At 52.4% G+C, this 17137-nt stretch overlaps 1 protein-coding gene across 3 annotated transcripts in view; it reads right to left on the bottom strand.

The window, feature by feature from the left end:
- ARHGAP26 (Rho GTPase activating protein 26) overlaps nt 1-17137 on the bottom strand; it is a 155581-nt gene that overhangs the window by 63884 nt on the left and 74560 nt on the right. For all 3 annotated transcript variants that reach the window (XM_069772772.1, XM_069772773.1, XM_069772771.1), the window contains exons 13-17: nt 16663-16728; nt 15330-15404; nt 5506-5593; nt 4307-4365; nt 3256-3361 (exon numbers count right to left, since the gene is read on the bottom strand). In XM_069772772.1, the coding sequence (XP_069628873.1) occupies nt 3256-3361; nt 4307-4365; nt 5506-5593; nt 15330-15404; nt 16663-16728 (394 nt within the window). The remainder of the gene's footprint in view (nt 1-3255; nt 3362-4306; nt 4366-5505; nt 5594-15329; nt 15405-16662; nt 16729-17137) is intronic.

The raw sequence follows: 17137 nt of genomic DNA, 5'->3' as shown, positions 1-17137 counted from the left end.
GCCCGCAGTGGCGAGCGGCAGCGTCACGGCCGCGGGTGCTCGGGTACCACACACGCTCGCACAGCGAGCTCACCACGTCTACTGGCATCGGTTCTTCATGTAGCTTTTTAAAAAGTGTATTTCTTATTTTTAAAGCAGGGGGTGAGGAGCACTCTCACCAGCCATCCCCTGCAAACACTGAAAGCTCCAAGGATTAACAGACTGACTAAGCAATAGTGACTCTGGTAACTAAAACAGCTACAAGAAACAGGAGAAGATATGTGTTGGGTTTGCCTTTCAATTCTTTGAAAGACATGGGCTATTCTGGCCTGAGACAAGAGAAACCAGGCTATTTTTAAGGTCATCCAGAGTCTCACTAACTTCAGTTGCTGCGGCCTCAGACATGCCTGTTGGCAGGGCCAGCAGATGCAGGCATGGGGCTTACTGGGACGGTCCGGACTGCGGGTGTCCAGGCTTTCCTGCAGAAATCCCCATGGAAAAACATCAGAACAAATAGATCTCCTCTCTTTCAGGAACAGTAAATCACAGCTGGGGTTATCACAGGAATCCTGACAGCGCGAGCATGTCCCAAGAGGGAAAATTAAAGGTTTCACCTACTCATAGGTCAAAGGATAACATAATAGCAACTCTCACTGGAACCAGGGTCTGTAGAGCAGAGGAGGAAATCTGCAGCATTACGTTCCTGACGAAGGAGCACGGACAGGGATTGCTCACGCTCTCTCTGTATTTCACAGTGGGTAATTGCCTGGACACCTGAACGTGAGACAGGAGGCAGCGCAAACAGGCTTAGAGGTGCAGTAAGAGGCAGAAATCAACTTCATTTTCTATTTATACACTCCCCTCCCTCCACCCTGCCTGTGCCTGTCCTCAGCGTCTGTCCTCCCGCCGCCTCCAGCTCTCCTTTCCCCTCCTGTGCCCCGGGAGCAGCGGTGCTTTCCCCCAGGAGCCGGAGTGCCGGCGTCCCCCTGCCCGCCCGGGGACCGCTGGGGTGCGAGCCCCCCTCGCTGCATGCCGAATTGGGGGGGGGCACCCAGCCGTCACGGGAAACCCACGACACTTCTCTGCTGCGCAGAAGGAAGGGCGCTGCTCAGCCACCTCAGAGGCATTTATCCCGGCTGATATTTAATTTGTGTTAATAACTGCCATTTTTTAATGTATCTGCTCTGCTAGCACGGTTTTATTACTGTCATTAACTGGAGCCCCATGCCACATGAAGAGCCCCATGTCACTTTTCAGTAAGCAACAGCGAACACAGAAACCAAAAAACCAAGAGATGTAAGATGATGTGGGACAGACTCTCTATTTGACCGATACAGTTCTGCTATTAGTGTAAGAGATCTCCGCAGTAATACTGTGAGAAATATTTTTTTAGCTCATCTGATAAAAATGCAAATCTTGATTATTCATACATTACTTAAAATAATAATAAAATAAAAAAAACACCAGAAACAGATGAGGCAATCCCCTCCAAGAAGCGCAGCCCAGCTCGACAGGGTCAGGAAGGGGCCCTTCGGTTTTGCCTGTGTTAGCTCTCAGCTCCCCCCGCCAGGGATGGGGCAGCACCCAAACCCCGGCCGGTCCCCACCCCGGAGCATCCCCCTTCCCCACGCAGGTCACCCGGGGCAGCCAGGCCCCCCACCCCTTCTGCCACCCCCTCCCTCACTCCAAACACCTTCTGCAGATGGGAAGCTTTATCTCCACCACAACGTCTTTAATCTGGCTTTATGATACCGGTGCCTCAACCGGCTCATTTACGAGAGCCACAGCAATGGGACCCGGACCAGGCTGCCCTCCTGGTGCTCCTGGAGCAAGGTCCTCCTTGCCGGGTGGCCCCGGAGCAGACGGCAGGAGAGCCGCTGTGAGGGGCTGCAGGACTGACACAGGAGGGATGCCGGAAGGCCCGTGCCGGGGGCTGGCTGTTCCTCTGGCCCCCCACAGCCCGGGACCCCCCCGGGAACAGCACCAGGGCCGGGAGAGCTTCTGCAGGGCGGCGGGCTCAGCAGAGCAGGCTCTCGCTCCTCGGCTTCCTGCCTTCCTCTGAGATAATTTTTTTCCCATTAAATAACCACTATGAGCCGTTTCTCTTCCTAACATAGCACGCACCACTATGCTCACTGCTTGTTTGTGTTTTGTTTTAGTTCCTTCCCTACTAAAGCAGCATGAAACCCATTGTATTACCTGCCTCCCCTCTCCATGTCTCTCACTCAACCACCACCAGGTTTTCCTTTAAATGAAAAGCACTTAAGCGGTTACGAGATTCCTCGCACATATTTGGCTGGTGGGAGTACCTGGAACTGCCTGGCCCTTGGCTTAAGCCTGTAAATGCTTGGTTTTGAAACCAAGATCTAAACCAGCTCTTTGTTTTTTAACAGCCTTGCTGGGGAGTCCATGGAACTGATACAAACCTGTGTCATAAGAAAGCATCTGGAGTCATTTTTAAGCCTATTTCAAGTACCATTTGTTACTTCTTCTCTTAAACAGATAAATTCAGGTTCTCCCAGACCTTCTTCTAAACAGTTATGCCGATTAACTCATTCCCCAGGTTTGCAAGTCCTGCCTAATCCCTCCTGCTCATGCAGCGCCGGTGCAAACAGCGAGGGCAGGGACGACCCCGCAGCCTTGAGGCTGGCACAAACACCTGATGATGCTTTCACTTTTCAAACACTAATCAAAGGTTTCCATGGTAACCAGCAGGAGCAGGAAGAAGACGGGAAATTATAGGTCAGCTCTATCACTGAAAGCAAAAAAATTATTCAATCCCTTTGCCCTCGAAGAGTTTCAAGGTGACCTAGAAGTATTGATTCATCAGGTTGCATAAAGGCAGAAAATATGCCCCAGAACAGTCTTCTATTGTAGCAAAGAAATAGCTTTTAGTCCTTTAATACTAGGCTTGATCTGCAAGCCAGTGAGGAGCTTAACCTCCGCTCTGCCTTCTGGTTAGCTGAACCCCATTACCATGCCATTAAAAGCAATGCTAAATGCCCCGTAGCCTATGGGTTCCTCCTGCCACCGCGGGGCCGGGGCACGGCCGCCCAGGCAGGGGCCGGCAGGGACGTGGGTCAGCGGGACAGCCCCCTCCCTCCCTCTGCACCGCTCCCTCTGTCAGCCCCCGTTTCGCTCACACACGGGTTTCCAGTTACTCGCCAACCAGATATGACTCAACACCGCATACACACACAAGGAAACTTTTCTACCACTATTAACTTTCAGAGGAAGTGGAAAAAGGAGAGAAAAACATATCAGTCATAAACGTACTTTGCCAAGTGGTTCATGAGCAAGTGCAGCATCTGCCTGTTTTTCTCTGGGAGCCGATGAACGAGGCTGTGGATCTCTGACACCCTCGATTCCTGATTCTCCAGTTCTGTGTTGGAAAGAAAAGATGATTTGTCTCCGCATCAGGGGGGTTATTATGGAAAGAGGCATGCAAGGCCTGAACACTAGCAGTGACAGACATCCCAGGGACCTACTCCACCCTGCACCCAGGCACGCTGCGGATACTCTCAACGGCACTTTTCCTTTCTGCCAGCTCCAACCAGTTGTTTCCAAAAGGACGAAACTAATGGGCTGAAACGGTGAGCTGAGAGCAGATGCCAGCTGTGTGAAAAGCCAGTTGTGATCAGGGCAGGGGCTGGCGGTAAGCAGTGTTTCTCCGATTCCAGCAACGGGAACATCAGCATGTTCCTGTTCAACGTGTTCCCAAGCACCGCCGGGATGTGCTCAGCACAGCGCCCGGCGAGGTTGTCGCATCAGGTGCTCCACAGGCTGGTTGGGTCCGCAGGTGCTGGCAGACTTGCCCCCACAGCCTAAGCAGGAGCCGTTCAAGGAAGGCACCGCCGATGTGGCCACGGACTACGTGAGCCCTCCTGACCCCCTGGTCCCATCCACGTGCGCACAGGTGGCACAGCCGCCAACGGAGACCTACCTGCTCTCATACAAGCACCCTCCCAGGGCAGTCAAAGGAAAGTGGCACAGACATCAGAACCGCAACTGATCTCATCAAAGCACCACAGGTGGTGTTTGAACAACAGCCTGCCTCATTTTGGCAGATGATGGTCAAAATAAGACAGAGCTGCAGCAGCAGCTACTGCCACCAGCCAGCTCTCCACTCCCCCTGCACCATCCGCGTTTCCTTTTCATCCGGTAAGTCCCAAACAACAACACGCCCCTTGTCTCTCCATTCTTATTCTACTTTCCGGGACTTAAGAACAAGGAGGTTGGTGGGGAAGCAGCAGGGCAGAGGTTATGCTCAGTTACTTGCAAATTACGCTCCTCTTTCAGACGGTGCCATAAACATCAACAAACTCACTTGCAGCTTTGATGAAGCTCCTTTGAAACTGGTACATCATGAGCGGCCCTGGAAGCATTCTGGAAGATAAAAAGGTAACATGCACAAAACACATCTGAGTAATACAATCCACAGAAATAAAGCTTTGCCCTTACCATAAATTCAGCTCCATTTTTAAAAGTGCAGAATTAAGCAACAGCAATTCTACTTAATTCTCCCCATCAGAAGGAATATGATCTATTGAAGTAGCTTTGATTTATTCTTCCTCCCTTTTCTGCCCCACACTGAATTCGTTTTTAATTTTAGCATCCCTTCAGTTACACAGTAGCACAGAGTTTCAGGACGTCAGTGAGCCTATGATTTCCAAGTAAGTTTAAAAAGAAATTAAAAAGAGAAACAAGCCTAGTCATAAAACTTTAACAGTCACCATTCCCATTAAATTCCCCATTCTCCCCTCCCACTTCCACATCCCTTCGATGGGACATCTTGGTGCTGCCGACATTCTTCATTGCTTTGCAAACAGTTCAAACTCTGGAGCAAAGGTTGCCAATCATGCAGAATTATGTAGTGTTCTGTGATTTTCTAGGCTGAGATCCACCAGGCTAATTATACTTATCACCCTAATTGGATTTAGCCTCTCTCTTGTGCGCGCTCTCTCTCTCAAATAAAACCCAACACACAGAACAGCAACAGCAAGCAAGAAGCTGCAGTCGCAACAGGTAGAAGCATGTTGTGGATAATGAGATGCTGACTGCTGCCAACAAACTAACCCTTTGGGAAGGTAACCCACAATGATAATAGCATCAACTTGCATACAGAAATTATTACTACAATAAAGCTCAGCGCCCAGTTCTGAAAAAGCACTACAGCCATGGCCCTTAGAGGAGCACTGTGCTCACCTTCTGCCACATGCTCATTAGGTGGAAGCCCATCGTGAAAAGCTTAGGGAAAAGCTTACATCAAGGCAGGGGAAACAAGAATGAGCTTCTAAAATCATGTTTGTACGATACATGCATCTGTCAGGGAGCTGATCATGTTCCCCAGATCCCACTCAAACATGCTGGAGGGTCACGGGAAAAGCCAGAATAAATTCTTGAAGAGCAGTTTCTTCTTTGTTTCTATTAAAGTGCTATTGTTAAGAATCTGCAGTAACAGGCACTAATGCCCCAGACTTGTCACCGAATCGAAGCCACATGACAGATGAGGCTTTTCTGCCTTACCTCAGGTAAGTTTTCAGTGCACTAGTAATGGTCTTTATCTCCCACTCTGCACAGATCTCTGTTTCTGTTTCTGTAGCTGTTTTGGGATCTAAGGAAAAAGACAAAAAAAAAAAAAGTGAACCAAAGTGAAGATAATACCAGCTTATACCAGCTCATACCAGCTCAGCTGTGTGGGAAGACTGTCACGTCCCATTTTATTTGCTATTCCTCAGCCCAGTGACCACAAACCAATCCCCAACAGACACTTCTGCAGGGAAGCAGAGTTTATTACACGAGACGGGCCATGCTCACTTGCATGGGACGAGAAAAAGAAAAGAAAAACATTAATCATGAGCAATGAGATCAGCAGTTTGACTCAAAGCGTGACGTTACACAAGACTGTGGTGTTCAGCGACAGTAGTGACAGGGCAGGGCACAAACACAACACGAGCCCAGACAAACAGAACCCCCCCCCTCCAGGACTCAGCAGAAAATCCCAGCCCCAAGTAGGCTGCAAGGCATTGCCGCAGCCTAAACCAACGTGAGCGACGGTGGCACGGCCTTCGTGGCAGTCGGTGGGTTGCCAAGCAGGCGGCAGGACGAGACGGGGTGGCAGAGGTGCCCGGGTGTGCGGGGGGACAGGAGGCGGCTCGTTCTCCGGCCCCAGGCGGGGAAGAGTCCCTGGAGCCCGCGGAGGGTGTGGGAAGGCAGCTCCGTGCTCCCTCGGCTCCACGGCTGCGTTTCATTTGGGACGGGAGGGAGGAAGCAGGGATGCTGCACGCGGATGGGCTCGGCACAGCTGGCATTTGCACCGTTATCCGCCGTTATCTGCTCAGCTCACCCCCCCAGGAATGTGCCACCACGCGCCGTCCTCGCCGGCCCGACGCTGACTGGGAGGTGGCCTTGGACCAGGAAGCTCCCGTCACCTCGCAGAGCAGGAATACCCGCAGGACCCCCGGGGATGGCCACCACCCGGGAGCCTCTCGCCACTGCCAAAGTACGCGGGGGCGGGGGGGGGGAGCAGCGATGCTGCCTGGTTTGAGCTGCGCTAGCGGCGAGGGAGAGGAGAAGCACCCGGCATGTTTTGAAGCGGTGCAGGGCACAGAGCGCAGCAGCGGCTCCGGCTGGGAAGGTCACCGGCGCGGCAGAACCGCGCTGCAGTTTGTTTTGTCACCCTTGGCCTCTTGATGTCATCCTGTTCTCTTCCTCCACCCTCCCCACCACAGGCTGTTTCTTGCCATCTTTAATTTTCAAATACCCAATTCACCCTCCTCCACCCCCACAGCAGACACGGGGCTCCGCAACAGCCCCTGAGCCGCCGCGAGCAGCGAGCCTCGGGGAGCATCGGGTACCACGGCAAACCTCCCGGCACGGGGAGAACCCAGCCCGGACCCCACAACAAACGAGACGTCGCAACGTCAGCGAGCGATGGCAGCGATCGAGCCGCCGTCCGCATCCACCCACTGCAGCCCCTCGCCGTGGCTCGTCCCCACACTGTCACCAAGCACCGCACGTAACGCTGCGCAGAGCTGGCTGCCAGCACGGCTGGCGAGCGTGGCTCTCGTGGTGCTCGTGAGGAAGGTCTCCAAGCTACAGCTGACGCCCGCACACCTCTGCACTGCCGTCCTCCAAGGACGCTTCTTCCCAGGTCCTTGTTCCCACCATCGAACAGAAGCGAGGTCCGAGGATTCACGCTCCTGACCGTCCACGGCTGCCTTAGATGAAAACACGAATGGATCTCCAAAATGCCTTCTGGCAATAACTAGTTTCTCCTGACAGCTTCAGCTTTGACAAGTCAACGGCAAAGGATACCCGAGAGGCACAAGCTGTGTTATACGATGCTTTTGTTGGCTATGCTCACCAGGTCCCACCAGGTCCCAGCCCCAGGCATCGAGACCCTCTTCCCGCTGATGCCAAGCAGACACTGCATCCGTCCCCCCGCTGAGCTCTCCAGCGTGGCTGAACCCCCAATTTATTGTCTGACAAAGCTGCCGGGATCACTCCCACCCACTCTGAACCGCGTACCCTCACCAGCAGGAGGAAGAGATCCTCTCCAGCCCCGCAGAGCATCGCGTGCCCGGGAAACTCTCCGAACGTGGCTCCCATCAGCCCAGCTCCCAGCCGAGCCCCCCCGGGCTGGGGCAGAGGCTGACCCCCGCAGCAGCTCGCATGGACGGCTGCAGGACGGGCTGCACCGAGCTCTGCAGAGAAGCGCGGGTTTGCGCTTCCCAACTGACAGCTGCTTTTTGCAGCACGAGGCTGTTCTGAGCCAGCACCCAGAGCATTACTGACGTGCAGGAAAGGTATAAATGGTGACGCTGAGTGACACTTTGTAATGGCCTGATGCAAACTTTGCAACGAGACCCTGGAGAAGGTGGGCAGGAGCATCCTGAAACCACAGGACGCTCTCCCAGAGCCAGGCAGAGGGGAGCGGCACGGCTCCTGGAGCATGTCCATCCCAGCATCGGCCAAACTGGCACCCCAGGACATGTGGCGGGTCTGAGGGCACTGAGGTACCACCAGTGCGGTGCCACGCACAGCCTCAGCCAGCCTTTCCCGGCAATCGGCATCAGCAGCCTCCCAGGGGAGCAGCTCGCCTGGCCGCAGTTCGGTGCGAGGGGCCCAGGACCAGCTCCGCACCCCCGCATCGCACTACGCTTCCAGCCCCTGGCACCGCTCTGCAGGAACGGGGCATCCGCACAGCCGCAACGCCAATGCATCCAGAGGAAATCCAGTCCCACGACGCAAAACTGCACGCGTGCCAGCCTCGCACCCCGCCGCACTCTCGGCGCTTGTGCCGAGGGGGTTCGGCACTGCCCGCCCTTACCCCACACCCCATCTCTGCCCGGGATTCCCAGCACCGGCTCACAGGTCCCACAGGAACCGGGGATCTGCCCTCCCTCCCGCCGGTTTCCAGCTCTGCGCAGTGCGAGCGTCCGGAAAGAGGGACCCTCCGAAGCGCCTCTATTCTCATTGTCGAATACTGCAGCGTACTTTTCTCCATCTCCTCCAGGGCCTTCCCTTCCTTTCTGCATTTTTTTCCCCTCCTCTCTTTCCTTTTAAAAATTCCTTTAAAGAAATCAAAAAAACGCGCAGCTGTTCTGGACAAAGTAAATAGGAGGCTCCAGACTAGCAGCCTGTTCCTTCCCAAGGCAGATCTGAACCAGCCGCCGGCAGACCGCGCTCGCAGGAGTCTGCAGCTTTCTGCTTCTCCCTGCTTTCTGCCAACCACCAACCCAGGTCAGGAAGCCAGACCTGTTTGCACAAAGTTCCACAGTGAGATCAATAACGCGCTATTTTTACTGATTTCTGTGAAAATACCTTAATGCTTTGACAATAAAAGAGCCTTCAGGAAGCAGCGACCGCTCCCCTCTTCGGCACCTCCACCCACGCCGGGACCCCGCTGCCACGGGGGCCGGAGCCGAGCCGGCCGCACCGGGGGGGCTCCTTGGTGACCGCTGCCATCCGCACACCCGCCCCTAGCAGCCACCAACGCGGATGGCATTTATTTTTTAATCTTTGCTGACAATTACAGGCAGTCATCTCGAAAGCCACCATCAGACTGGCGTTAAGTGGCTCGGCCGTGGATACCTCACGCAGAGCGCCGAGCACCGAGAGCACAGACAGCGACTCCTCCACGCCAGAAGCGAGAAGCGCTGCGCCGGTCGCAGCTGGGTGGGAGGGAAGAGCAGGGCACGAACGTGCCCCATTTGCAGGTGCAAGCATGTTGTTTCTCTCCTGCTTGGATGCTGTTTGACGAACGCTCTTTGCTAACTCGGTCCTGGAATCTCTCAACCGCTCCAGAGCACAAATGGAGCTGAAGGCTTTGACTGCACCAAGCCGTGGGTGAACAGGACCTGGAAACACAACAGGGATCCTGCTCCCACCGAGATCCTTGGGAAACCTCTGCAGGGACCCCGGGAGACACGGCCGTGGGTCCTTTCAGTGACACGGACGTGCCAAGCGTCCCCGGAGAGCCGGAGCAGGCGCAGAGAGGCGCTCACCGCGACCAAGGCCAAGCCTGACGCCAGATACAGCTGCCGACACCATCTGGTCCCACGGATTCAGCTCAGTGGGTATTTGTCTTTTCACAGACACGTATAATGAGCTTTTGAATTTTAAAGCAATAGGTAAGCACAGTGTAATTTTAAAACTAATTAGAAGAATGCACTGAATAAGAGTTAGGCTTTCCCTTAGGGCAAAGGGTTTATTTTAATTAAAAAAAAACATCAAGAGGAGCACTTGAAAAAGTAAACATTTAAGAAATGTATATTCACACAAAGATCACGTGTGTCTCCCAGCAATCACACAAATGAGCACCATCCTTCCTCGTCAATGCCAAGGCAACTTCCTATTGCACTACCTTTTTAAGGAGGCAATTTTAATAGATTAAAGATAAGCTTGGCATAGTAAAAAGAAAAACAAAAAAAGAAAAAAATCCTTTTTAAAAAGAACCTTTTTAATAGCAAGGCCTCCACTGAAGTTGAACAAACAACTCAAGACTGGATGTCTTTTCAAAAGCCCATCCAGGAGTTTATAGGCATGATTCATGAAACACTAGGTGAAATTCTACGGTTGGTCTCATGAAAAGGCTCGGAGCAGATAATCAGTTCCCCTTGACCTTCAAATTTATGAGTCTGCAAAAAGTTAGCTTTGTGGGTTACAGATGTAGCATCTGTCTCCCCAGGTAGAGATGGCTGCAGCCAGCACCACAGCGAACTTCTGTCTCTGCACAAGGACACATTTCCACATGAACTGGTGTAAATGTGAAATAGGGCCTGCAAAAGCACCCACAGGCCAAATTCAGTATTAACCCTGAAGTTGCTTATTGCTGTAAATTACTAATCTGACGTCTCTTAGCAGATATGGAAAAGGCTGAAGTGGAAGGGTAGGGGGAAAGGGAGTGCAAAATTAACTTCCCCAAGCTTTTTATTCCAGCAGAGACTGAAGAAAGCACTTTGCTCACCCCATGACACTTCCAGCCGCTGCAGCATCACCCCCGCTCCTGTTCACTCACTCTGCGTGGTCACAAATGCCACACAGGACACGTTTCCTGGCTCTCCCCAGGCTGCGAAACCAAAGGGCGATATTTGAGGAGAAAAAAGGGACCTGCAGCACTCCAGATCTAAATCAAGAAGAAATTAGAACGTGCTTTTTTACGGCAGGATCTACACAGTAATTCAGGGGCGGGAGGAATCCATCCCCATTCCCCCAAAATTAGTTTTGCTGCCTTGTTTTCTTCCGGGGGGCAAACAGCAGCAGCAGCGGAGGGGACGGGCGCCCCATTCATCTCCACGCGTTCATCCCTGCGGACCCCAGGTGATGGGACGGGTGCCACGGGACAGGGAACGGGGCTGGCCGCGGCACGGCAACGGGGAGGGAAGCGCGGGCTGATCAGACACCCCCAAACCCACGGTCGTGATGGAACCGCAGCGAGACACTCACAGGCAATGCCGGGGACGCTCCCCGAGGCAGCCGCCCCCGGCTGCGGCACAGCCCATCCCACACGGCCATCGCCCAGAGCCCTTTCTAGGGAACTTCTCCATCTGCTCCCTGGGATGGAGAAAGCTGCTCACGTAAGACAGCTGGTTTCAATTCCTCACCGATTTCTCCAGGGCAAGGGGAACCGCCTGGGGCACCACCTCATCACCCAGCCATAATTCTCACCTGCGCCTGGGTGGATCGAGAGATTTCCAAAACAGCCATAGGACATACTATATCCCAGCAGCAAGGGGCCGTAGGAAGTCCCGCTCACCAGCCCTCATGGCTCACGTTGGGAAGGAGCAAGAAGAGCAGATCAGACACTGTAACGCTCTGCTCATCTTAGTGCTGAGTTTCAGCAGCAGATCGTAGAAACATTTAGGTTGGAAAAGACCTTCAAGATCATTGAGTCCAACCACCATCCATGCCCACTAAACCATGTCATGGAGTACCCCGTCTACGCGCTTTTTAAATACCTCCAGGGCTGGTGACTCAACCGCTTCCCTGGGCAGCCTGTTCCAATGCCTGACAACCCTTTGGGTGAAGAAATTTCTCCTAATATCCAACCTAAACCTCCCCTGGTGCAACCTGAGGCCAATTCCTCTCATCCTATTGCTTGATGCTTGGGAGAAGAGACCGACCCCCACCTCGCTACAACCTCCTTTCAGGTAGTAGTAGAGAGTGATGAGGTCTCCCTCAGCCTCCTTTGTCCAGACTAAACAGCCCCAGTTCCCTCAGCTGCTCCTCAGAAGACTTGTGCTCCAGGCCCTTCACCAGCTTTGTTGCCCTTCTCTGGACACGCGCCAGCACCTCCATGTCTTTCTTGGGGTGAGGGGCCCAAAACCGAACATGGTATTCAAGGTATCACCTCACCAGTGCCAAGTACAGGGGGACGACCACTGCCCTAGTCCTGCTGGCCACACTATTTCTGATACAAGCCAGGATGCTGTTGGCCTTCTTGGCCACCTGGGCACACTGCTGGCTCATATTCAGCTGGCTGTCGACCAGCACCCCCAGGTCCTTTTCTGCTGGGCAGCTTTCCAGCCACTCTTCCCCAAGCCTGTAGCGCTGTGTGGGGTTGTTGTGACCCAGGTGCAGGACCCGACACTGAGCCTTGTTGAACCTCATACAACTGGCCTCGGCCCATTGATCCAGACTGTCCAGATCCCTCCGTAGAGCCTTCCTGCCCTCCAGCAGATCAACACTCCCAGTCAACTTGCTGTCATCTGCTGGTACCACCGCCGTCCTGTGTGCACACACTTCCACAATAAACCCTTTCAAGGGAGCTCCGATAAAACTCTTACTTGTTGAGTTCTGTCCTCATTTTGACGGTGCAAGGTGATGGTGAAGGCTAGGGAAAGGCAGCTTGCTCTGCCACAGATGACCTGCCTCCCACGAGCCCTGGGGGAGGCACCCCTCCCCGCTTCACCCCGATTTACAGAAAGACAAGCTGTTCTGCCCAAGCCCGAGACCTGCGCTGTCCCTGACCCGGCTGCTGCCCACGGGAAGGCTCTGCTCCGCCGTCGGCCGAGCGCAGTGCCGACCTCCTGCAGAGACACCTCGTGCCAAAGGCCTTCCCGGCAGCGTCACTGACACCAGCCACCGCTCAGGGAAACTTGATCTTTTTGCCATTTAAACTGCATGTGAATCAGCAACGCTGCCCACATTCATTTCTAAATATAAGGGAAACCTGAAGTTGTAAGGACAATTTGGCTCCTCCGTTCACGAGGGCTGGATCCGAACACGAGCGTTTGAGCGGAGCGGTGCCGCTACCGGCAGGACGTCAGAGCCTCGAGGGCAGCTGAGAACAGAAGGGGATTTGACAACGGACACGTTGTCTGACTTCACAGACAGCCTGAACGCCGGGATTGTCAAAGATGATTTAATCGCCTGCGATTCGGCGAAAGATACGGAGTCAGGGGTTTGCAAAGCGTCCCGGTGATCGACGGCACGGGAGATCCCCAGAGGAGGTCCTGCTTCCAGCAGGCACTGGGCCACCCGAGCAGCAGCCCCGGGCACGCACTCGCCTCCGATGGGGCTTCCAGCACCAACAACTAATGAAGATGTGCCGGGACAAAGAAAAACCACCGACAATATATCACCGCATTATGAGACATGAGGTCGACAGCTGAGTGGCTTCAGTCGCTGAGGAGATAATGGATGCTGGATGGTGTCCAAAACTTTGAATCCCTCCCAGCTCCGGAGAGCTCTTAAACCAAGCAAGTTTTGCCATCTGTCACAGCCCCGCCACCTCAACCCACAACTGACACAGCCCGAGACCGCCCTTGCAAGAAGAAAACAGGATCAGTTGCTCCGCTAGCTCGCAAGATGATGCACACCGGCATGAAAAGCGTAAGCAGAGGACCCGGCATGTCAGGCCTGCTGCACCATGGGGCACCCAATCCCCAGCCTATTTTTATCGGTGGGCAGCACTGCTCTTTAACCAATGCTCTAACACAATAGTGCCAAATGTGCGCGCCGTGAGACAGCTCTGGCTTATCTGCTGTACTTGGGTGGCTAGCAGGACATATTCACATGCCCCAGAACCTGTGCCAAACTTCTACTAATAAAAGAGTCAGTCACCAGCTCTTGTGACTGCAGCGAACTTTTCAAATGCCACGGCAAAACTGGTGCAGAGAGGTCCCCTTGCGACAGCCTCTGATTTAGAGCCTTACCCTTCTGTTTCCTAATTATCCCTAGATTATCAATTTTGCATAGGTTAATGCTGACAACTGTAACAGCCACCATGGGCTTTGCTCAGTGAACATCTTAACAGTGGGAAAAGACGGGGGAAGAGGAGAAGGAAAGATGTTGAAAGTGAAACACAACTGATTAAAACTTTTTGCAAGGAGAAATACACACAGAAAGGAGCACTGGCATTTTGTGAAGGCAAGGAAAAGGAAGTCGTGTTGCAAAGAAAAGATAATAAGCCAATGTAAAGAGGAAGAAGACCACAAATGTCACTTATTTCCCCCATGGGGTAGCAAACACATTCATAAGGGCGCTAACAAATTATTAAGCATTTGTTTCTTCATTATTACACCTATTTCATACGTTGTTTTGCCAAGTCTGAGAAGCATGAGCTGGGACTGGTGGAGGGCAGCTGCCACTGCTGCAACCCAAGTGTGTGTTTTCTCAAAATGGTTCTTCAAATGTGTCTCTCATGCATGTCCAGACAGAGAGACTCCCACAGGGCTGCAGCTGGGGGATGGAAATGCTACCTGCCAGTTCAGGGGATGAAATGGTCCATTTGGTCCCACACAGCCATGGCCAACCTCAGCACCAGCCTGGACCATAGACAAGGGCACAGGGAGCAGGGGAGATTCTGCTGGAGGGGCCAAGACCTGGGAAGGCAGCAAGAGGACCAAAGAGGGAAATGCCTCGCATTTCTTTTTCGGTCAAGTATAACCCCTGGGCTATTGTTGACACACAAGCTGGGCTGGGAGTCAGGCTACAGATTCTCCAAAGCAGACCAACAAGCATGACCCAAAATAGGGCTTTGCGTGGCTATGGGGTCATGGAAACGAAACACCAACAACAAGGAACCACTCCAGGAAAAGTCAGCCGTAGTGGTCCCAGCCCTGCACCAGGAACAACTACCAGCTCACTGACAGTCACAAGACCTGTTTGCTCCTACATGTTTCAGTGCTCGGATTAGGCCCATAGGAATGCTGGTTCAGAGCATAAAGGCACTTGTAGCCAACACCACATCTTGCCATCGTATCATCTCAGAGGTGGGGAGAGGTTTCTGAGAGCTACTGGGCAGATGCAGGGTGGCTGCACGTTGGGGCCAGTGCTCAGAGGAGCCCCACATTGTCAACAGCAAGCTCTGCCATGGTGTGACCCGACACCTTCTCTCCTCCCAGTCACCCAGAACTGCAGGATCCAATGCCTTAGGCATGAGGGAAACACATGCTTGGAAGGTCTGAGCAAGACCGTGTCAAAACAGGCACAAGAAGGTCCAAGGGGAAAGTAAGAACAGCCACAGGCAGCATGCAACACACAAGAGAAAATAATTAAAAAGTATTCTGGGAACAACGTGGCAGGTATGAGATTAAAAACCAAAGCTTTCAGCTATTTCTTTGAAGATTTTAGTTCGTATTTGGGAAGGCTGCCAAAATTCATAGCGCATGTGAGCAGGACACCAGTGACTGCACCAGAAGACCTTTTAAAGCAATGTCCTACATGAGTCCTACCTTAGCAACCTGCCAGTGGTGCCCCGGGACCTCCCGGCCTCTAACAGCATGTGGTCCTAAGAGCACATTCACCACGATTAGGTACCCCAACAAGAGCCTCTGTTCCTGGCTGGCAAGACTTCAAAGCAGCACAATCCACTTGCCTTTAAAAAAATACAAGATACTTACCCATTAATATACTCAACAGCTTTTGAACTCTAGAGTTTACTCCAACGATTCGGTAGAGCCCTTGCTCATTGATCCCTAGGAAAAATAAAGACCTTATTAGGAGAATGTCACAAGAGCTACTAACATTTCTTTCATTTCTTTGGCTTCTCTAATAGCAAAAATAATAAAAGCCCTCTCACCAACTACGTACAAAATTATAGAAGCGGGTAAAATCTGGGTTTGATGTCAAGGCTTTCATGTATCGATTAAAAGTATTACCCCCAATTAGCTCAGGAATAAAAGATCTAAGGACACCTTTCCACCACCCCACAGTCAGCAAGGGAGCTATAGCTGCACCATGAAGCATCTGCACTTAACATATAACACAAGGGCAGTTTTGGAAAATTTTACTGTGCCAAGTTCTTCAGGTTGAGGTCTGAGCCTTTTGCATGTTCTTCATATAGGGAACAACGAGGCCTTGAACCAAAAGACTTGCTAGGGCAGAGAACAGCCAAAGGACGTGGTGACAGAAGCCCCTTCCCATTGAAGCACCCCAGGTTGGGTGTGCTGCACCTCCCTGGCTGGAGTTCCCTGAACTTTCCCCAAGAACTGCACTTGCCTTGTTTGGTCTGACCTACCCATTAGTTTCTTTTTTTTTAATTTGCCCCCAGGTGTTCCTTTGCTCTTGACAGCAGTTTCTGTATTGCTGCAAATATTATAGGGGAAAATGTCACATATGAATAGCCCACAATATATTACGTTGCCTATGGGCAGGAAGAAGACCCCGGTGAAAGAACACAGGCAGAAATACTGCCAGCTCAGAGCCCTACTCAGCCCAAAGTTTCCTGTGAGGCCTCTTTCTTACCTAGTGCAGGCATCAGCGCTCTCAGAAACGATGTGAGAACAAGACCCGTATTTCACTGTGAGGGGCTCAGATGCTAACAAGATAGCCCATCTGTATATAAATAGTCTTCGCAAGAGATTTAGGGGAAGGATTGAAACACAGATCTATTTCTAATCCCACATGAGAGGAAGTACTTTGCAGCAGTACCACATGGAGGGATGCTCAAATGAAGTCCCCGGCTTCGGTCCCTTCCCCCATTTTGCACATACAGTGCATTAATTCCTAACTCTGCCCCTGACGTTTGCTTAACCCCCGCTAACCCCAGCCACAGGGCAAATGCATGTCTCAGCAAAAGCATCTGCCTGAGCATATTACAGGGTTTATCTGATGTGGGTCTCTGAGGGTTAAGGAATCGTTTTTGTTCATGAAAAGAGCAGGTAAGCAATTGCTCCACTACAAACAGCTGCAAGGCCGTCCCCCAAAACAAGACCATCTGGTGAACGGCTCTACCTCTTGTTTCGACAGCATGGATGCATTTCTTGATAATGCTGAAGCCAATATTATCCAACTGGGCAGCTGAAAGGGAAGAGAAGAGAGAAGTGATGAACACCTAGCAGAGGGATGGCTTCACACTGAGCACAACGCTCGTCCTGCAGTCGTTGCTGACATTCACAGCAATACTGTACCACTGCTCAAACGAGGCGGGGAGGAAGGAGAAGGAGATAAATTAGGTGTTCAGGGCAGAAAGGCACAAGTACGGTAGCTTGTACCAGGTGTAACCCAGGCAAGCGCAGAACACTAATCTGTCATTTCAGCCTCCGCATCCCTCTGAACCAGCACCTCCCACGCCTGCCGAGCAGCAGAGCCCCAGGCTCTGTCAGGCATTTACGTCTGCAGTTGGTCAAAATATTAATTTAGGATGAAGGTGAGATAACCTGAAGAGACCTTTGTCTTTGACAACAGATTGCTTGGGAAAAAAAGGAAT

The sequence above is a fragment of the Haliaeetus albicilla genome, chromosome 27 (genome assembly GCF_947461875.1).
Source record: "Haliaeetus albicilla chromosome 27, bHalAlb1.1, whole genome shotgun sequence".
NCBI lineage: Eukaryota > Metazoa > Chordata > Aves > Accipitriformes > Accipitridae > Haliaeetus > Haliaeetus albicilla.
This window is presented reverse-complemented; position numbering and strand designations above follow the sequence as displayed.